The sequence below is a fragment of the Rhinichthys klamathensis genome, unplaced genomic scaffold (assembly GCF_029890125.1).
Source record: "Rhinichthys klamathensis goyatoka isolate OS25496 unplaced genomic scaffold, OSU_Roscu_1.1 h1tg000325l_1, whole genome shotgun sequence".
Lineage (NCBI taxonomy): Eukaryota > Metazoa > Chordata > Actinopteri > Cypriniformes > Leuciscidae > Rhinichthys > Rhinichthys klamathensis.
In genome coordinates, this window is record NW_026606840.1 from 543,010 (window position 1) to 565,848 (window position 22,839).

The 22,839-nt window shown below is 39.4% G+C and overlaps 2 protein-coding genes across 2 annotated transcripts in view; both read right to left on the reverse strand.

The window, feature by feature from the left end:
* si:dkey-27h10.2 (uncharacterized) overlaps positions 1-22,839 on the reverse strand; it is an 89,971-nt gene that overhangs the window by 11,887 nt on the left and 55,245 nt on the right. The gene's annotated exons all lie outside the window — the stretch shown is intronic.
* The window catches only part of frem3 (Fras1 related extracellular matrix 3), a 34,785-nt gene that overhangs the window by 6,650 nt on the left and 5,296 nt on the right, over positions 1-22,839 (reverse strand). The window contains exons 2-13 of the mRNA XM_056271724.1: positions 22,745-22,834; positions 7,269-7,415; positions 6,511-6,741; positions 6,107-6,232; positions 5,630-5,881; positions 3,051-3,200; positions 2,681-2,890; positions 2,338-2,535; positions 2,086-2,250; positions 1,806-1,988; positions 1,475-1,605; positions 28-186 (exon numbers count right to left, since the gene is read on the reverse strand). Of these exons, the coding sequence (XP_056127699.1) occupies positions 28-186; positions 1,475-1,605; positions 1,806-1,988; positions 2,086-2,250; positions 2,338-2,535; positions 2,681-2,890; positions 3,051-3,200; positions 5,630-5,881; positions 6,107-6,232; positions 6,511-6,741; positions 7,269-7,415; positions 22,745-22,834 (2,042 nt within the window). The remainder of the gene's footprint in view (positions 1-27; positions 187-1,474; positions 1,606-1,805; positions 1,989-2,085; positions 2,251-2,337; positions 2,536-2,680; positions 2,891-3,050; positions 3,201-5,629; positions 5,882-6,106; positions 6,233-6,510; positions 6,742-7,268; positions 7,416-22,744; positions 22,835-22,839) is intronic.

The window sequence follows — 22,839 nt, forward strand, 5'->3', positions numbered from 1 at the left end:
ACTGAGAACATCATTGGCATCACTCACCGTGACACACACAACAGGATAGCCAGTTGGAGGGTGGGGATTGTCTTTAGCCCGAATCGTATCATCATACAGCAGCAACGACACCACCTGAGGCACTGCTGGGAAGGTGACATCAGCCACACTATTCATCTCTTCGATGTACACAATAGCCTTACTCATCTACAGAAAGTAGGAGAGGAAGAAAACAACCATTTAGACTATCAATAAAATTTTAGGAACAATGTAAAACCTACAATAATGTAAGCAGCAGTAAAAAGACTATCCACTCACTGTGAACCTTTTTTTCCCCAAGTATGTAATTGAAATGTTTATTACAAAATGTTGCAATTTTCTTCTTATTTTCTACCTAAGAATAAAGTTAAGAATATTCTGTATTCCTAAAAACATTTCTTTCATTTTCTTTCTTTCTTTTTTTTAAGAATTAGAAATGCCATACAATCAAACAATGCCAAAGACTGGATTTTTTTTAAGAAGAAGAGTTTTTTAAGTTCTTAAGGAAATATTTGAGAACTTATTAAGATACAAGAATTGTACTTATATATAATATAGTACTTGTCTAAGTAGTAAAGCTCTATACACATTTTAGATGTTCAGTCAGAGACCTGGCTTGATGTATGACGTTTATGTGCGGGTGACCCAAGTTCAAGCTATCTTCTCAATTTCATTTCCTGCCGTCTATCAGGCTGTCACTGTCAATAAGATAGCAAAAAGCACCCCAATGCCTTGACTGTGGATTGTGTACATGTTCAATAGGTCTGCACGATTAATCGAAATGAAACCACACGCGATTTGGCAAAGGCTGCGATTATTTTCTGCGCAGCTTGTCAGTGCAGCACGGCTGATCGGTAGTAAATGCTGCTCCATCTGAAAGCCAGAGGGCGCTCTCGTGCAGACACGCCATATATGCCCCGACACAGAAGTAGACAACACATGTCATTCCAGGAAATACCTATGGGCATCATAGTATCACTGTAGCTGAATAAACAGAATAATAAAATGCTTTGATTGATTTATTACATGTTGTCTTTTGTTGGACAAGAGGTTCATAAATGCTTCTCATGTTTGGAAAGATATTTGACGCATGTTTCAAATGCACGTTATAAGCGACTCAAACTCGCAGTGCTTTCAGATGGAGTAGAGCCGTACGCCACTGACAAGCTGCGTATAAAAAATAATCTCAGCCTTTGCGATTTCATAATCGATTTCATGTTAATTGTGATTAATCGTGCAGCCCTAATGTTCACTGTTTAGGTCACTGTGACCATGAGGCCCATTTACATCATACAGACCAGACTCCTCTGAAAGAGACTGGAGACAGCGATTGGCTCTTGCTGACAGAGGCAGCTGCCGCATGGCTATTTTAGCTAGAGAGGCACGTTAGCGTGTGTCTATGCGAGTGTGCGAAGTGGCGTCTTAGGGGATATTTTTAGAGATGATGGTCTCTGACCTGTGTCTCAGCCACCATATACTCGTCAGGCTTCATGTGAACAGTGAAAGCCTCACGGATCTCTCTTTGTCCATCATACAGAACCTGGATCTCCACCACATGCTCTGTCTCACCCTCCTTAAATTCCACATCTGTAGGGACATACAAACGAAGATGTACATAGAGGAATTAGATAACCGTTCTGCTTATCTGTTACTGTAATTGTATCATAAATCCGCTCCTTTTGTTCAGGATTTTCCGTACTTCATTGATCATGTTAAAATGATTTTTGCTAGTATTATGGCATCTCATGGGATTTCTATTTTGTAGCCTTCGTGAGTCTTCTGCTGACCTTGAGAAAGAGGATTGTAGTCCTCTCCTGATGTTGCAGAGCCGTCCTTGGTGTGAATTCTCACCACAGAGACCTTGGAGGTGTCACCCTGACGCAGGACAGGAATCTTCACTACAGCAATCTCTCCAGGAAGTTGTGGCTCTCTAACACTGTATTTGATCTCAGCAAACCTGATGATGGACTCTGAAGTGGAGAAGTAGTTTTGTTTTCTGTGAGATAAGCTCATCAAAAACATAATGCTGATGATTGTCAAGAATAAAGAGGAAAAAAAGATACTCACTATCCTTATGGTCAGTGATGGTGACCAGAGCTTCTTTTTGTTCTCCTACTGAAGCTCCATATGGTGATTTGCTCTTAGCTGTCCCCAAAACCAAGCGGAACTCCTCATCCTCTTCATGAACTGTGTCATCCACTAAAGTCACAACACATGGCTTCTCAATCTCCCCTGCAAACAAAGAGATACAAAAGATGAGCAAATCATGCAGACATGAATGAAAGGCTGGTCAAGGAACATGTTGAAAAAAAAAAGGACCTGGTAGGAACACTATGATGGATGCGTCAGTATTGGGTCGTTCATCATAATCCATCATGACTTGGGCAGATCCCTGCCGAGTGTAACAGAGGACTGTGGACCTCTGACTAATGTCGCCACTGCGGTACACCATCGCCTTCACCTCTCCATCAGCCTCATCCACCTTGTACTCTTCCTCCCTAAACTGGACTTTGGGTACTGCAGAAATACCCAGCAGTTAAAAATAGCCAGCATCACTCATCAGAGTGTTTCAGTTATCTGCTGTTTAATGTCCTCTGAAACTTAAAAAAAAAACATAGGTATTTAATTTTTTTTCATAGATTTGTTTTAATCCTTTACTCACAGTCTGTGACAGTGTCATTAATAGTAATGACAGTTTTGCTAGGCTCTCCAAGGACTGCGTTCATGGGCATACGCAGCACCAGCTCAAACGTCTCTGGCCCCTCCAGCTCTGGCTGGCCCAGGTCATCGAGAATAGTCACACGGAAAGTCTGCATGGTCACACCTGGAGCAAAGTCCAGGTTACGGCTGATTCCCACATAATCTAGACCCGCTGGACGGGAGAGGAAAGGGTGGGGGAGATATAGTATGCCGATGAAAATTTCAAATAAATGAAAATGACTGATTAATTATTACCTGAAATATTTTATTTTATTTGACCAAAAATTAAGATATCAGCAATTGTTGTTTTTGACAACTCTGACACTCTTTACCTTCTGCTGAAACAGGGTCACTCTTCCTGGAACGGACTGTGACGGTGGCTGTCTTCGAAAGGTCAGTTCCAGTCCTCCACACTTTCACCTCCACATAACCATCACTCTCATCCACCGTGTACTCGGTCTCCCCAAAATAGAAAGATGGCTCTGTATCAAAGGGATTTTTTTTAAAATGATCATTTTCTTTATCCTGAACCATCTATGTAAAAAAAGTGTACATTAGAATTTAATGAATTTAAGAATTGGCTTTTTTTCTTTTTTTTTTGCTTTAATGACAACAGAACTTAGGCTAATATACCTCCACAAGTTAGCACAAAACCTGGTAATCCATGTCATCTAGGAAACCAGTTATAAATACGTCTTAACAATTGTTTTCAAATAGAAATCACCAGACTGTATAAATGAGATGTCAAATCAGTCACACAAGACTTACCCATGTTTATTGAAAGGGGATTTGCCTATTTCATTTTTTTTTTACTATTTATGATTGTAAAACATTTTATTTGAATGTCCTGTTTTAAATGATGATTATTCAGAAAGTAAATTATAGACTTTTTTTTAGTTTCAAATATCAAATTGAAAACAAAAAATAGTTTTTGTTATCATTTGTATTATTAATTAAATATTATTGTTATGATTCTTTTAAATTGTATTACTATTGAGTTTGCCATGAATATAGCCCTGTGATGCAGATAATTATGGCGTTAAATGATGAATAAATAAATCCATGTCATCCAGTATGATTTGATAATGTTCTAAAGAACATCTTGTGCTTCAATTGAAGCAAGTGCATCTGAACTCATCTAAACCAAAGTTCACAGAGTCACTGTTTTGCTTTTGATTTAATTAGTGACCTAGAAAAAGTATGAAATATGAAATATTTCTTACTTATTTTACTGCATAATGATTATTTATTTAATCATTTTTATCCCAAAAGCTACCATAAGAAAAGAAGCCGAGAGGTGCCATTTTTTCCTCAGAATTGTTAAGTCATATTTTGTCTCACACAGAGTTGTTCTGACCCATTGGTGTGACAGCACAAGAAACCTTACCATCATTTGTAATGTCCTGTCTGAGTGCCGAAACCAGACTGTTGTGTCTACTCCAGTCAAGATGCACTTGGTGAGTGTTTATGTTTGTGTGTGTGTTTGGGAGGTCAGAGAGGCTCCCAGAGCGATATCAGCATCATGATAAATGAATGCAGAGGGGATAGGCCCTTCCAGGGTGGGGGTAGAGGCCGTAAGTTTGAGGGGCCATACAAAGAAAAACAAGAGTAGTGACACCTCCATAGACAACAAGTCAGAGAAACAACAAAAAGATTCCAACTCTGGCTGGCATCCAGACCCCCAACTAGACACAAATATACCACTGGGCCCTTCCAGACCCACCAAGACGCTAAGCTACAATAAGCACATTAATCTTCAATTGCTTCTTCAGAAAAATAAGGTCTAGGCATGTACACACATTATTTAAACATATATTTTGAGGTAATATTCTTAATTGTGAAGGGTGGGATTGCAGTTGGTGAAAGTGTTTGCAACTAGACTGTTTTTATGAGTAAGAAAAAAAACACTCTGAGGATGATATTTACTGAAAATTAAGAGATGAAACAATATTTAAGATATTCATTTTAAGTTGAATAATTTCAAACAGAAGGCTGTACTTTGAAAGGCAAATTCCTGGATGAATCTTTGAACGTAATGAATTCACAGATGGCAAACTATGCTCTTGTTTGGACCATGTTCCTTTTAAGTAACACACACAAATCCTAATTCCTGAATGGACAGGATGTTCACAAAGCTCTTTCAGTGCCCTCACTGAGGTTTATGGGCCATTAAAAAGGTCATAGGGGCCTCAATTGTGCTCTCTCAACTTGTTTTGGGTTATCGTGTTACCATGCTGTCCTTACAACAGTGGTATGACCACAGAGTAAAGATGAATCGTTCTGGGGCTACCTATCCTTTCAAAGTGTGAATAATAAAAAGAACATCTGTAAAGAAAGAACAGGTGAGGCATGTCAGTTTAACCACAGAACATGGAGGAGATAGTTTTGTCTTAATGAGGATGAGGATGTAATTTTTTTAATAATGTCATGAAAGGGTTTGTGGTTTAGAGAAAATGCACAGAATATAGTTGGTCTGACTATAGTTGGACTACTATACGTATATTTATAGGCTAAACAATTATATTAAAAAAAAAACATAAGTTTTGAATGTAAGAAAATAACAGTAAAGACTACATAGTTATAAAAAAAATCTTAAAATTTTAAATAATTAGGTAGCACTTTGTTTTACAGTCCTGTTTCCCATGTACGTACTATGTACTTATTATAGTAATTATAATAACTGAGTAATAACTAGGTACTACTAACCCTGAACCTATCACCGTTACCGTATATTACCCATTACTTTCTTAGGTATGTACACTGTGAGTGCATGTATTGTAAAATAAAGTGCAACCAAAAATTATATTTCAAATAAATGCTGATCTTTTGAACTTTCTATTCATCAAAGAATCCTGAAAGAATTTATATATGAGAACAGTATTTATTCAGATGTTGGTTCTTGGCAACTCACCATCATCACTATCGGGCAAGATGACCACTTTGGCGTTGGGGAACTTGGCTCCCACTTGGCCACCCATGAGCATACTGAGGGACACATTGAAGCTCTCGTCTTCCTCATAGAGGGAGTCATCAATAATTATGATGCGACACGACTTCTCCCGCTCATCTTTATCAAAGCGCAGAACACTGGTGTGGTCCTCGGGTCTTGTGATATAGTCTGAATAGGAAAGCACTGTGCTGGGGGTGGTTCCGGTTGCACTGCCTGTATAGAAGGATTTCTTGTTTTTTTTATACAAACAGACTTTATTCAAGTACTACAGATGTACAGCTGAAGCAAGGTCATGTAAGGTCCTCAGTTGTAATAGGTTATGAGTCATAAACTAAAATATTGTCACGCAATATTCAAATAATCGTGTAATTAGATATCTGTATGATTAGAATTATTTCATAATATTATACAGAAATAGTTAATCTTCATTAATCTTACCTTGTTGTGTGTAACAAATAACCATTAGTTCCTGGCTGACGTCTCCTGATCTGCGGACTGGGACTAGTAGTTCTCCTATATCCTCTTCAATACGATATTCTGCTTGAGGGAAGAACACTGTGGACTCTGAAAAGAGATACATTTCAATGCTTAAATTTGGACATATATAATTATAGGATATATATTTATATACAGTAAATATTAATATAAGCCTAAGTAGCCAAAAGTAAATGAACATGACCACGTTTTTGCTTGTTGTCCATTTAATTTCAGAACCATTGGCATTACTAGGAAGTTGTTCCTCCCTATGCCATTGTGGTGCACACACTCTGGAAGCAATTATATAGGTATGTGTTTTACACTATATGGACAAAGTAGGAAATCATTAGGCATTGCATAATTACCATCACCAGGATCCACAATCTCCACAGTGGCTGTATCAGGGTATTCAAGAACAGCCATCACTGGTTCTGAGAGCTGGATTTTAAACATCTCTGAAGTTTCAAACTCTTGGTCGGTAAATATCTTCACCCTCCAGGTAGCGGATGTTTGACCAGGGTTAAACTGGACCTGCTTCTGAGATTTTCCACGGAAGTCTTTGTCCTGTTTTGCTGTGCCGTCCTTGGTGGCAATGCCTTTGAAATAAAAAACATTCTTTGGAGATCTTAAAATATAAGATCATTGACTATATTGACTATTATTGGTTATCAGTTATTGACTATAGCTGTGAGAAGTTTAAGATGTCTGTTGACTACTTAATAACCATTTTAAAGAACCGTAAAAGGCTATGGTACAATTTAAGACATTGTAAGTCACAGTTAAAGGGCTGTGAAAATACCAAACACAGAGGGACCAACTTGTAACAGCAGCAAATAAACATTGTGTATCTCTAAATATATGCAAGCATGACAATGAAGGAGGTTCTGTTTGTTTTTTTATTAGGATTCCAGTATTTAATGAACTGTATTTGTATCTCCACAAAAGAAGTCTTGGTCACAAACGATTATGTACTGAACATTTTGTTTGCAAACAAATTAAACCTCAGCACATGTCCTGTTTATTGTTTTTAACATATTAAATATATATAACATATATTATAAATATATATTTAACATATATTTTGACTTCACTGGGTAACTCCTTCACTTTGATAAATACTTACTGACAAATGATGTCTCTCCCAAGTATCCCCGGCGTTTGAGGGTGACTTCCAGAAACTTTGCATCCTCATCCACAATATAGTATTCCCTTTCCAGGGATATCCAGGCCCAATTCAGACGGAACGGCTGTGGCTTCAATTTGTTGCCACCTTTTTCAAACAGAGAAAAGCACAATGAATTGAATTTGATGAAGCACAATGAAATAAGACAAGGTGTGTATTTGAGCTCCTTGAGACACACAATTCAATCGTTTTCTAATGATTTCATCTCGTTCAAGCTCAGAATGTAGAAAGAAAGAAGGGTCAAAATGAGCACAATTTGATCCTGAGTCCTGCTTGTAGATGTCCTGGGGTGGTTTTGTTTTCTATTGACACTCAACAACACCCTTTTTTGTCTTTCCTTCATTACTACTGTAAAATTAAGACACAATATATGTTCACACAGTCTTCTTTTTTTACTACTTTTGTTGGTAAATGAATGAGGTTCAAGAGAAGTGAGTCCAACCAGGTGTCGGGTTAGTGCTGAAGGCCAATTCCATGATAGTGTTAAAGAAAGCAGTTGTGGAATATTGTAGTTGGTGCAGATAAACACAAACGATGGAGAGTTTTGTTACCACTTCCATAGCCATGAATACAGCAGCAGGGACAAGAAAGAAGATCTGACCTTTTGTCTCCAAGACTTATATGTGCTACACTTACTTACACACAGTATGTGCTCCATATCCCAACTATAGGCTAATATTCAAGTCAAGATTAGAACATAATAGATATTGTATCGACATTTTAACTTTTTTTCCAGAGAGCTATAACCTGAAATATATTATATATTTCAGCATTATTCTAGCAATCTTTCATCAAATAATACATACTTCAGTGACTAATTATCATTTTGAGTAATCAGATTAAAGTATAATCGGATTAGTCGCTCTCCATGGACTAAATGATTTAAGCAGCAAAGAGATATAATCCTGAATCTTGACTGACTGAAGTAGGATAAAGAACTGTAATGACTTTGAAAGGATCCTCAATCCCATCTTGCCATAATCCATGCTACCCCGTGACTTTGATTATCCCTAAAGAGAAAGGGTATGTTACATTCTTGGACACTATTTCTTGGTACAAGCTGTTCTGATTTTCTACAGCTGGAATTTGTTTTACTAAATAATTTGTGAGTCATTTATGATATTGCTTAAGATAACAAAAACTTGTAAGCAATTTTAACAAAATTTAAATTTTAAATGTGGAACCAACCTGAAAGTGAAACACTATTTCTGGCAGTTTGTGTGCAAAACATGAATCAGTTCATAGGTATTGCTCACTGTTTTGTAGTTTTTACACACCCTGCTGAACACATGAGCTTCTCTTTTGATGTGAGCATATGCAGAAACAATATGGCAGTTCAAATATATGCAATATGTGTAAAAAAAAAAAAAAAGAAATAGAAATAGAAGGTATTATATATCTTTAAGAATTACTAATACCAAATTCAACAAAGCACAAGGTTTTGTTTATATGTTGTGAGATTGATTTACAGTAATATTCAATAAAACAGAATCATCATATTGCCAATTGGCCATCATCTTTACAACCCTCTTCAGTTTAGGAAACCGTGCAGCCTGACATGACAGCATTGGCCTTGGCCAAGCTCAAGTGTCTGACAGCTCTGCCTAAAAATACAGAACTCATTTATCATTTTTATCTTAGCCCTAGATTGCTGAAGGGCCGTTAAAACATTAAAACTGATTGACAGAGAAGATGTAAGGGAGCCTTATACAAATTAGATGTTTTATCTCTTGTTAAGCTTTCACAGGAGTGTTAATACTGTGCATATCTCAGGAACATTACTAATGCACCAATTAGAAAGTAGCTGAGCTTATTAACACATTAAAAACAAGCTGATTTATTAAACAAAGGCACAATGCAAAGAAAATGAAGCATGTATCAAAGGCTTAATGGAAGGTGAACCATATCGTAGCTCAGCCAAGTGCCTTTTTCAGGAGACAATTTTCTCAGGCACACTGCCCAGTTTGAGTATGAGCTGATATTGAGCTTAGTGAGGCTGTATCAGAGGATTATCAAATGGACAACATGCAGACAGAAGGCTCTCTTTCAGTTAAAAACCCAGCAGTCACCTGTGAGACGCAGGGCCCTGTGACGTTTCTCTGGGCCTGGATAAGGGCACTTTGTCTACAAGATTATGGAAAATAGTTGCACTTGCAGTGGAGACAATGTCCCTCTATTCAACCAATTCTGTGCACAAAATAATTTAGCATGATTATTCTGTATAAATGTATAGGAACAATTAAATGCATAAAAGCATCAAAAAGACAATCACAAGGTACAATACTTGGCCATAGACGTTTTTAAATTTGTCATTGTATTAAAGCCATACTGACATCTGTTTTTCCTATCCTCTATTAGAGTAATGTTAAAATGTTTTAAATTCAATTAATTTTGAATAGCACGTTTCACAATAAATATCATTCTAAAGCAGTTTTGCTGAGAATATTGCTTTACAGTGAACAAGGTGACAGTGGTGAAGAGAAACTGTTAAAAACTTGGTCTGTGAATAGAATAAAATAATTAATAATTAATATTCTATTAAACGTTCTCAATGTTTAAAAAGCAGAATGAAAAAAATAAATTAATGATATAAAATTGGTTAAATGTGCATTAGACTTATTCTATCTTTTCTTTTCTCTCAGATTTTCCATGGACCCCTTTCAACCTTCTTGTGGCCCACTGCTCTTGTTTGAAATTTTCTAAAATGATGTTCCTGAACCAGTGACCTGCCTATGTATAATTAACTTGAACAGACCCTTTATAACCCCTTTGTAACTGGACAATCTAAAGAAATGCATTAACTGATGTTTCGATTCATTAGCACAAATGTACTGTTATTTCCAAAGTGAATTTAGCTGTTAGAGTTGACAGTCACCTGAGGAGATTTCCTAAATAGTTTTATTGCTATGTTTGGAAGGCAGGTGCTGTTTAACAGTGATCGTGGGGGCCACCTCCGTTTTCTGACTGTGCACTTTTTCTTCTCTTTCTCACACCATTTCTCAGTGGTTTTTAGATTCCAAGAGAGGGAACTGACAGCTGTATCCGCACTCCCTGCACTTATCCCCTCCCTTGTTCTCCCCTTTTGTCAACTTTTATCTGTGCATGGGAGCAACAACTGAGGCGGACAGCAGGCACTGTCTGGGTGGCCCAAACACACTGTCATGGTTCTTACTGCTTCTTTCTACGCTCTAGGGGGATTTGTGTCTACAATGAACAAACAACACAAAAGTGTCTCCCTGTGAAACCAGAATGTTTTCTCGTGAGTGTTTCAGACCGTTTTCTCAGAATGTTGTTTTTAGTTCACAATAAGTCATGAGAATCTGAGCAGTGCAATAGCAGTTTTGTGGTGTTACAAAGTATTTAATTTAAGGGTTTCTGTTGTAAGCTGGAGCGGGAGTAAAGCCCAGTAAAGATCAGCATCAATGAGTGGTGCTAACTCATTGAATAGGTTCAGGCGTCACAGGGGGATGTCTGAAGCTCTGGAGGTATTTATGACTGGAATAATATATAAAAAGAATGCAGGGCTAAGTAATGGTTACATTCTCACTCATCCAAGTCACCCTAGCCTTATAGCTTTTGAAAAAACGTATTCCTGACTTTTACATTAACTAACATTTACATTTCCAACCAGTAATAATTCCCCAAGGAATTAATGACTTTGTTGCTATTATTCGTACAACTTAAAGCCCCCCTGTAGTCAACAATTTTATCCCTTAAAACTCACCTTTGATCACTACCAAAATGAAATATTTAATACATTTCATAATCTTCATGCCTTACAATAGTTCGAATTTAACCCTCGCTTCATTTAGTGTACGCGGTGCCATGAATATGCAAAATAGTCCCGCCTCCACTCAATCACACAAGCTCAAAATACTTGATCCACTCAGTCAACTTTACAGTAGTAAACGTTACACAATGGCAAGTGGAAATCCAGCCATATATGTTTGAACCAGAAACTGATTCAGAATAAGAAGTGGAAAAGCAAATTATAAAGGCTCGTCGATGTATCAGAATGGTAACACGTTTTATGTATTGCTCTCTACGTCGGACACAAAACGGTAATTATTATGATTAGCCACTGGCTTGACTACATTATCAAACAGCTAATAATGTGTTAATGTTACACAAACCATGTTCCAGTTCACCATTTCAGAGTCAGACAGCTGCCTTCTAAAAATCAGCATCCTTAGAAACTCTTTGAACAACATAGAACGTCGGTGAAGAAAGTAATTTAATTCATCATAACATCGTTGTTGTAATGTTTGTCTGTGTTCCCCCTGTCTTTGTGCTTTTGGTTCAGTCCTGTTCAGTTTTCCCGCTCCTCGTTTGTGTTCATGTATACCACGCCCCCTTGTTATCTTGTTTAGCTTGTTTGGCCTTGTATTTAAGCCCTGTGTTTCAGTCCAGTCTTTGTGAGTTCTTGTTGTTGTAACATTGATGTTGGTTGTTCTGTTCCTGAGTCTTGTGCCCTAGCCTGAGTCTTTATGTAGTTTGAGTTTATTGAATAAAGTGTGCTGCAATTGGATCCTGCTTCCTCCTTGCTTCCACCTCATCATAACAGAAGAACTCACCAAAAATGAATCCAGCAGCACAACTGATATGTCTCCGCCAAGGAGACTGACCGATTGAGGACTACGTGAGGGACTTTTTGGAGCTGGCTCACCTGTCTGGTATGGATGATTTGTGCCTAATGATATTTTTTCGTGGAGGTCTTTCTGAGCCGCTCAGCTACCTGATGTCACTGCATGACCCAAACGGGTCTATTGAGCAGTATGTTGACCTGGCCCTTTTGCTGAGCGGTTCGGCATTTACTGTGGGCTTGGCTGATGAAGCACCCTGCCAGCTCACTGTCCAGCCAGAGCCTGTCCAGCCAGAGCCCTCGCCGCTGGTCTCGTCCAGTCCCGAGCCCTCGCCGCTGGTCTCGTCCAGTCCCGAGCCCTCGCCGCTGGTCTCGTCCAGTCCCGAGCCCTCGCCGCTGGTCTCGTCCGGTCCCGAGCCCTCGCCGCTGGTCTCGTCCAGTCCCGAGCCCTCGCCGCTGGTCTCGTCCAGTCCCGAGCCCTCGCCGCTGGTCTCGTCCAGTCCCGAGCCCTCGCCGCTGGTCTCGTCCAGTCCCGAGCCCTCGCCGCTGGTCTCGTCCAGTCCCGAGCCCGTTGCCTGCTCGCCAAGGCCTGAACCAGTCGCCTGCCCACCAGAGTCTGAGCATGTGTTGTCCGCCCTGCCAGAGACTGTTCATGCTGCACTTGAGTCTGCTCTGGAAGATACTGGGCTCATTGTGATGTCCATGGCTTTTTTGTGTGTGTGGGCAGCACACACATCGGCTACAGCCCATGAACTCAGCCCAGATCTTCACGTCACGCCTGCAAAGCCAGTCTTCGAGGAAGAGCCAGTCTTCGCGCCAGAGCCCGCTGATCCTGCGCCAGAGCCTGTTGATCCTGCGCCAGAGCCCACTGATCCTGCGCCAGTCCTGTCCAGCCCAGAGTTTCCTTCGCCGTTGGTCCTGCCCAGCCTAAAGCCCTCTTCACCGCTGGTCCTGCCCAGCCCAAGACCCTCTTTGCTGCCGGACCCCCCCTTTCCTGTCAATTTCCCCATTAATATTTTGGGGGGGGTGCAGTATACCTGCTAGGGGGGCCGCGGAGGTCTCTCTGACGAGGTTCCCAGTGCCACCATGGCCACCTGAAAAAACGTCACCGCCGTGGCCGCCCGAGGGGTCTTCACCGCCGTGGCCGCCCGAGGGGTCTTCACCGCCGTCGCCGCCCGAGGGGTCTACTCTGCCCTGGTCGCCTGCTCTGCCCCGGTTGCCTGCACAGCCTGCTCCGCCCATGTTCAATAGCCCAAGCCCGCCATCGCAAGACTCCGGTCCCGTTCCCTGGACAGACCTGGCCCTCCATCCCTCCCCCGGGACCGCCTCCGCTCCACCACCCTCCCGAACTATGTTTCTAGTTTTGATGGGCGTCGGGAGCCGCCCATAGAGGGGGGGGCTATGTTGTAATGTTTGTCTGTGTTCCCCCTGTCTTTGTGCTTTTGGTTCAGTCCTGTTCAGTTTTCCCGCTCCTCGTTTGTGTTCATGTATACCACGCCCCCTTGTTATCTTGTTTAGCTTGTTTGGCCTTGTATTTAAGCCCTGTGTTTCAGTCCAGTCTTTGTGAGTTCTTGTTGTTGTAACATTGATGTTGGTTGTTCTGTTCCTGAGTCTTGTGCCCTAGCCTGAGTCTTTATGTAGTTTGAGTTTATTGAATAAAGTGTGCTGCAATTGGATCCTGCTTCCTCCTTGCTTCCACCTCATCATAACAATCGTAATATATATCATATTCATAATTCACCTGCTATATTATTAAATGTGCCCCATTTTTTTCATATCAACAAACATATACCGGGTATGAGCTGATAGTTAATGATATACTAAAATTTCAGTCAGGATTCAGACCGCATCATAGCACAGAAACTGCGCTAGTTAAAATTACAAATGATTTACTTTTAGCTTCTGACCAAGGCTGTATCTCAATATTAGTTCTACTCGATCTTAGTGCTGCGTTTGACACTATCGATCATAAAATACTCTTGGATCGACTACAAATCTACACTGGTGTTCAGGGACAGGCATTAAGCTGGTTCAGATCGTATTTATCAGACCGTTACCATTTTGTTTGTTTAAATGGGGAAAAATCGAAGATAACGTCAGTAGACTATGGAGTGCCGCAAGGATCGGTGTTAGGCCCTCTGCTATTCTCAATATATATGCTGCCACTTGGTAATATTATAAGAAAACATGGAATTAATTTCCACTGTTATACTGATGACACTCAATTATATATTTCATCACGGCCAGATGAAAACACTAACTCATCAAAATTGACAGAGTGTCTTAAAGATATAAAATGCTGGATGACGCATAATTTCCTGCTACTAAATCCAGATAAAACGGAGGTATTACTTGTTGGTCCAAAAAACTATCCACAAAACCACTTACAATACAACTTTAATATAGAAGGATGTCCTGTTACTTTATCCTCTACGGTAAAAGACCTGGGAGTTATACTAGACCACAACTTGTCTTTCGAAAATCATATTTCATATGTTACAAGAACAGCCTTTTTCCATCTTAGAAACATTGCTAAATTACGTAACATGCTATCAGTTTCTGATGCAGAAAAGTTAGTCCATGCATTCATGACCTCGAGACTAGATTACTGTAATGCTTTATTAGCCGGTTGTCCTGCATCCTCAATAAACAAGCTACAGTTAGTGCAAAATGCAGCCGCTAGAGTTCTTACTAGGTCAAGAAAATATGATCATATAACACCAATTTTATCATCTCTACACTGGTTACCTATCAAGTTCCGTATCAATTACAAAGTACTATTACTGACCTATAAAGCCCTAAATGGTTTAGCTCCTGTGTATTTAATGGACCTTCTATCGCCCTACAATCCATCGCGTTCTTTAAGATCACTAAATTCGAGGCTTCTAGTCATTCCTAGGATATCTAAGTCCACTAAAGGAGGGAGGGCGTTCTCACATTTAGCTCCTAAACTCTGGAATAGCCTTCCTGATATTGTTCGAGGCTCTGACTCGCTGTCCCAGTTTAAAACTAGATTAAAGACGCATCTCTTTAGCCAAGCATTTACATAATGCTTACCTTTTATAATACTGCTGAATCAGATCAAATGCATTTAATACTATAAAACTTGAAGAGACTGTAGGTTATCTGTATAGGTTGCATAGTATTTGCAGTCATTACGTTCCTGTGTATATTGCGTGAATGACGGGTGGTTGGGCAGATATTGTGTTGCGGTATGTAGTATGCCATACGGAACCGTTGTCCACTGAAACTGCCTATTCACGCACCAGTGGGGCTCGACAGCCTTAGTCAACGGGTTGGCGCGTATGGTTGGGTTGCGGAGAGATTGTGAGATTGTGGTTAGGTCTCAGCAGCAGGAGGGACGTAGAGGTCAGTCAGCTGGGCTGAGTTGAGTGGGGTGATTTTGGGACGCAAGAGTCACTGTCTTCATGTTTTGTCATTTACGCCTGTGTTATGGAAATCATCATTATGAACAGCAGCTACGCTACGCTAATTATTTTCCCTTTGCTTTTCTGCTGTTATCTCGGGACGCGAGTCCCGAGAAAATGGCGTTCGTCAGCTCCAGTTTGTATCCAGCCTCTCACGGAGACTTCAGATGCTCCAATCACAAAGCCTATGAAGTGACGACTCAACACGGGCGATATGGACTCTCTATGGCGGACGGCACTGATCCTCAACAACTCGTCTTAAGACCGGCGTGCATACTTGGACTTCCAAAAAATACTCTAAATGTTCCGATCCAATCTGACTTGTAATGCTGCCCGAATCATGCACTGTTCCTCCGTTGGCCAGAGGAGAACTGGCCCCCCGACTGAGTCTGGTTTCTCCCAAGGTTTTTTTCTCCATTCTGTCACCTGATGGAGTTTTGGTTCCTTGCCACTGTTGCCTTGGCTTTTGGCTTGCTTAGTTGGGGACATTTAATATTCAATAATATTATTGATCTGCCTTACTTAAGGTGGACGTTGACGCAATTTCTTTTAGAAACAAACTTTGTTATATTGTTTTCATGTTATCACTGTGAAGCGCTTTGATACAATCTGTATTGTAAAAAGCGCTATATAAATAAAGGTGACTTGACTTGACTTAAAGCCCGCCGGCACGTTGACTGGTTATGGGTTATGAGGTAGTTTGTTTTGTAAGAAACACCAGTGATTTCAAATTTCGTTTTTGAGACTGTCTTTGGTAAACTGCAGTTTTAAAGAGAAAATACTCAGCAATGGTGTTGACTTATGAATTTGCAAATGGTTTGGATTAAAGCATATTAAAAACACTGCATAGACATATAAACATTAAAAACTTGATTTTCATCACAGGGGGTCTTTAACAATTTGTGCTTGTAGAAAGTATCATGTGTTACATACATCAACTTGGTGGTAAGTGTAGAGTTTGATAGTTCTGATAGATCTTCACCTCAGTGCCACAGGTCAATAGAATACCATAGTTATATAGTGTAGAGCCTTAGACATGGTAGGGAGCTCTAGGAGGATATCAACATTCACATGAAGCATATTGGAAGACTAAACTGGCTTATATATCTATATCCTTTTATATTCATCAGAACTACTAGGGCCATGTTAAGTATCCTAAACATGAAATGCATGACCATGCTTCAGATTAGACCCAAAACTATCTGACTTCACGAGGCAACATGAAGTCATATTCAAATATGAGTCAGATCTTTCTGACCCGAGAAGCTTAAGCCATTTCCTCTGCATCTAATAATGGCATCTCACAAACACCAAGTCTATGTTAGGCGTCTCATGTAATTCCAGGCATTCCACTGGGAGAATATTTGACAACTGGACACTGGCAGGTACTGTACTTGTCCACGTGACATTTGCAAAAGCCAGGCACCTGATCCCCAAACTGCAGGGTGATGAATTATGGCATGGCAGACCAGCCACATCTCTTTTGACACCAGTCGCCTAAGTTGTCTGTGGTAGGCAGAAGGAGAGAGATAAAGAGAAAGTAATCTTTAAAGGAAAAGGCCCCATAGGGTGATCTCAAGGCTCAGATCACAGGAAGAACTCTGCCATCTGTAAGAGATAAGAATAACCCCAGAACCATACATCATATCCTCTAGCACTCTCACAAAATATCATAAATCTGAGAGTTGCGAGGAGGAACTAGATCAGTGACGATGTGGCTCCTGTGTTTAGTGTGGTTGTGGAAGCCACTAGCACCATAGAGCAGTTAATCTTTTGGGTGTTTACATGTCTGACACACAGATTAGGTGCAGATGTCTATGATGAAAAAGAAACCTCCAAACTTAAGAAAGTTTTTGTAGATCTCTAAGAGACAGCTTTCTCCAGCTTTACATCAGACTTACCCAATGCAAATCTATGGCTCTATTCTAAAACCTTGTGAGCTACAGTACCTTACTGTCTACTGCCTACATAGGCAGTTTCAACGCATTCTCATCCTTTGGCGTCATATAGGTGACGCCATATGACATTTCGTCGAAATCTTACGCACATGGCATCCTTTAGCGTCAATATAACACGCACAGTTATGGGTAGGTTTAGGTCTGGGGTAGGGTACGGTTATGACGCCTTGGGATCTGCGTCTCATATTGACGCTAAACTATGCCATGTGCGTCGGATTTAGACGCGCGTCACCTGTATGACGCCTTGGGTTCTGTGTCTATTATTGATACTAAAGGATGCCATGTGCGTAAGATTTCGACGAAATGTACAAAGCGTCACATATATGACGCCAAAGGATGAGAACGGGCTGGCAGTTTCCTTCTAAGGCGGCATCCCAACTGAAAGATAACTTTGTATGTCACTGTTTTGGAATGCTAAACAGGCATTAATTTGGGCATAAACAGTAGACTCACAATTGATTTCAGTCTAGTTTTGGTGTTAGCATGTTGCTAAACTAACAATGTGATACTCTAAAAAGCATAAAAATACACCACACAATATTGAGGCAAATTTTGTAAAAAAAAAAATCTATTTGTTTTCATGTTGAAAGTATAGAAGTATTTACCAACATTTATATCATTTTTTTCCGCCGTCTTTGATTATTATAATTATTTTACAAAGCATGTTGCAGAACAGATACATGCGATGCCTCCTTTTTTGAAGGTATTTTTTGGAACAATTTCCAGAGAGCGCCTATGATGAAGTTCACAAGGTTTTGGAGCAGAGTCTATGTTTAAGCTCCCTGGCTTTTCACAAATAGAGACTTTTGATTTTTTTTTTAATAAAATTGTTGGAAGAAAAGCCAAACCCAACCTAGCAGTATGATCTTTTACATCTCAAAAGATGAATTAGGCAAGGGGAAGCCCCAAGGTTTTCAGCATATCTTGTGATGGCTTTCAGTTTCAGCCTGGCTTAGAGGGATCTTTGAAAGGAGATCTGTTAGCAGATCACGGCTCCTTGACACACACACACACACACACATCCCTGACTGCAATGACTTTTACACTTACACCGGGTCAGTGTAGCTGGAGCCACAAATCTGCAGGAAATGCATTCCACCATCTAACAAATGATCATATAACATTGCTTTGGATATGATTTATGTCCCTAATACGAACAGCTTAAATTCTGTTATGAAACCTAAGCTTGCATTTTATAAAAGTATTATGTGAATGCTGACAGCAAATGGAAGTTACATTATTACGAAAAATGTCATGATCTACAACTTGCCAATAATTAAACAAAGCCTGGTGAATTAGAAGTTTATATGCTCAATTGAAAGCTGTAGGCAGTTTAATCTTTATTCTGATAATCTTAGACTTACAAAGCAAGTAAGGTATAGGGCTTGTTTTTATAGAGGCTGCACAATATTGAAGAAAAATGCGATATTCGTTAACTTGTTAAATATATGAAACGATAAAGCTTTAAAGGGATAGTTCACTTTGAAATAAATTTTTGGTATGTTTTAGCTTACCTCAAGGGCATCCAAGATGTAGGTGTCTTTGTTTCTGCAGTAGTTTCAATTTTGATATTTTTAGGTCAAACCGTTCTTGTCTGTCAGTCATATAATGAAGGTCTATGGTCACCACCTCAAAGAGCATGCACAGAGAAGTCCAAATTAAACATGATTTAATGACTCGTAAATGTAAGTACACATTGATGGCCTAAGACACGAAACGAGCAGTTTGTGTGAGAAAACGAACAGTATGTATATAGTTTTTACCTCTTGTAACCACAGCCACGTCCAAGTGATCTGAGGGCGCGGGCGCTTCGGTCTGCGCAAGCGGCGGAAAGCGCCGGAAGTGATCTCTCGCTCGGTTGCGAAAAAAATTCAACTTTGTCTGTTGATATATCGAAATCGTCTTCCATTGCGATTTCCTGTATATCTAAATATGTTTAGATCTTCACAGTGAAAGTTAACACTTCCGAAATCTTGGTGTAAACAATGAGTGACGTACACGCGCGAGAGATCACTTCCGGCGCTTGCGCAGACCGAAGCGCCCGCGCCCTCAGATCACTTGGACGTGGCTGTGGTTACAAGAGGTAAAAACGATATAAATACTGTTCGTTTTCTCACACAAACCGCTCGTTTCGTGTCTTAGGCCATCAATGTGTACTTACATTTACGAGTCATTAAATTATGTTTAATTTGGACTTTTCTGTGCATGCTCTTTGAGGTGGTGACCATAGACCTGCATTATATGACTGACAGACAAGAACGGTTTGACCTAAAAGTATCAAAATTGAAACTACTGCGGAAACAAAGACACCTACATCTTGGATGCCCTTGAGGTAAGCTAAAACATACCAAAAATGTATTTCAAAGTGAACTATCCCTTTAAGTGTGTAAAATCAATTTAAATTATTTAAATATATTTAAAAACTGAAAGTGATATAACCAATATATATGTTTCACATTCTTTCTGGGAAAAGAAAGCATCACTACAACTTCTGAAAGTGAACAGCAGTGTTTTAGTATTACATAAAAAGTAATGTCACAAACCAATTACAAACAATAGGACAAAAACAATAAAACGAATATACAAATCAATTTTTCTCTTGTTGTTTGACTGACAGACAGCAGCAGGTATACTGTATTAGGATGCTGTCACTTTATTACCTGATGCACTGATCCTATTGACTCACATTCAATTTATTTCCCAACTGTTTACGTTCACTTAAGACATAACTGACTGTGTTTACATGAATACTCGGCAAGACAGGCATTTTGACATAAGTGTGTGTGTAGTTGGCCGTTCGAGTACAGAAGATAACAGAATTCGGGACTGCGCGCTGTCTTAGAGGAGGCTTTCTGTGCATGTGCTTCGGGTGTGTCAGAGAGTATGTCAGTTGTTTTCCACAGCTTATTGTGCTTAATAACTACTTTTAAGCAAGTTATACTTAAGTAACAGTCCCCTACCCAGTCTTTTTTCTGCTATATGCGTCAAGCCGTCAACCTAAAATGTTGACTTTTCGCAACTTTTTGAAATACCCTATTAAAATTTAGATATTGCAAGCTGTTGCAATATGCATATCGCAATATGTACATTTGCGATATTTCAATTATATCGTGCAGCCTTAGTATAGATATGCTTTATTTAAAATGGTGGATGAGTATCCAAATAAAGTCCTTTGTGGTTTATCTCAGCAAATGGAAGGACACTTAACAAAAAGCCACATGACCTACCCTCTATTAAAGGGATAGTTCACCCAAAAATGAAAATTCTGTCAGTATTTACTCACCCTCATGTTGTTCCAACCCCATAAGACCTTCGTTCATCTTCGGAACACGAATTAAGATATTTTTGATGAAATCTGAGAGCTGGATCACTCCTCCATAGCTTCTTCAGGGATTGAACTTGCCGGCCTCGAAAAGTTATTAAAGACATTGTTAAAATAGTCCAAGTGACTACAGTGGCTCAATCTTAAGTTTATCAAACGACGAGAACACTTTTTGTGCGCAAAAAAAACAAAAATAATGACGTAATTTCAACTATTCATTTCCTTCTCTGAGGGCCTCGAGTCAGTTCACTAGTGTAACAGCATAAGCTTCTGTTGTTGTACGTCACACGCATCACCCACATGACCAGCGTCGGCCAATAGTGAGCCTACGTGTGACGTAGCTCTACGCAATTACACTAGTTTAACTGACTAGAGGCCCAAAAAGAAGGAAATGAATAGTTGAAATAAAGTCGTTATTTATGTTTGTTTTTGCGCACAAAAAGTATTCTCGTCACATGATATACTTTAGATTAAGCCACTGTAGTCACTTGGACTATTTTAACGATGTCTTTAATAACTTTTCGAGGCCGGCAAGTTTCAATCTCTGAAGAAGCCTATGGACTAGTATGAAGGAGTGATCCAGCTCTCAGATTTCATCAAAAATATCTTAATTCGTGTTCCGAAGATGAACGAAGGTCTTACGGGGTTGGAACAACATGAGGGTGAGTAAATACTGACAGAATTTTCATTTTTGGGTGAACTATCCCTTTAAGACCATTATTTGTGCTACCCCTTCAAAAACATGATTAATACACTTATTCAGCTGATACTTCATGACTTGTCCTAGTCTTATTAGAACTGATTTTTTTTTTAAATAAAATTTAATCTCTGAAAAGTGCAACCTATTTAAATTATAACAAAACAAACAACCAAAAAAACCCAGTATGTTTTGACTACATCTGAGAATTGGAAAGGGGAAAAAAGAATTGAAAGAAAAAAAATAAGGTTAATTTTGAAATGACTATTATTGCTTTTACAGCATTGGGGTCTCTGAAACGCCAAACATAAACAATATAAAGTCAGCCTCAACCAAAGATGAGAGTTACTTTGAGAAATATATATGTAAACACACCTACAGCCTGCTGTCTCAGTGTCCAGAGAGTATGTGAACCTGTTCCATTATTTTCTGTTGGCTACTGTATAGCCTATAGGAATTTTAGACATTGTAATGTGGCAATTTGAGGTTTTAAAATGTACACAAACAAACAGTTTCCTCCAAATAGTAATAATATTTAGTCCTGGCTTCTTTTGAGTCTTTCTAAATGGTATTGTTTCTACCATCTCGGCCAGGCCTCTGACAGTGTGTATCTTTTCCTGGCTCTTATAGCAATGACTGCCTCCAGCTGAAATGCTGCCAAAGAGACGAAGTGCCAGCCCTGGTGCATGCTCCAGTTCCGACACAGCTAAAGAGCCATAAGTTAAACTACTAACAAGCAAATGTCTGCGACTTTTAAAATTTACGATTTAAGGAATTCACACAGATACACAAAGTAATTTGTGCTGATCATATGAATTAACATTGACAGTGAATTCAAATATAAGTAAAAATAAAATTTTGGACAAAAAACTACAGCTTTATTTAAAGTTACTGGGAATTACTTAGACATTCAGTCAAAAAAAAAAAAAAAAGAAGCTTGATCCGCACTCCAAGCACGTTAGCATATTGCTATTATTTGCTGACCACTAAAGCTCTACTTGTCCAGGGTCATCCAAGTTGAAAAAAAATTCTTTGCTTAATCCTTTTTTTAAAGTGTTTCATTTTTTATGTTTTTGTGTGTATGCGTCATGCTGAGGGGGCATACAGTAGGATTTCCAAATCTCACAGTTAAACTCAGAAAGTTTTGACCAGATAAAATGAAGAAGCATTGACCCACCACATAGTTTCAATCTTTAACTATCACTGTACTATAAAAAGTACATGTTTATAAAAAGTAGTTACTATGTTTTGTTTACTTTTTATATTGACTGACAAAGAAACACTCTCCTAATTATAAGCCAACCTAGAAAAGTCCCCTTCAGCAAAATGTATTTAAATAAGCAACTGAAAGCTTGGGAATTCCAAAAGCAGCTTTACTGACACATGACACTTTCAGTTAATGAGAGGGGCAAGGAAGAGACATTCTTACCATTGTCTTCCACTCTGAAGTAGAATATGTCACTTGTGGCATTGGACCCATCAAGAAGCACATAGCAAATCTTCATATCATCAATATCAGCTATG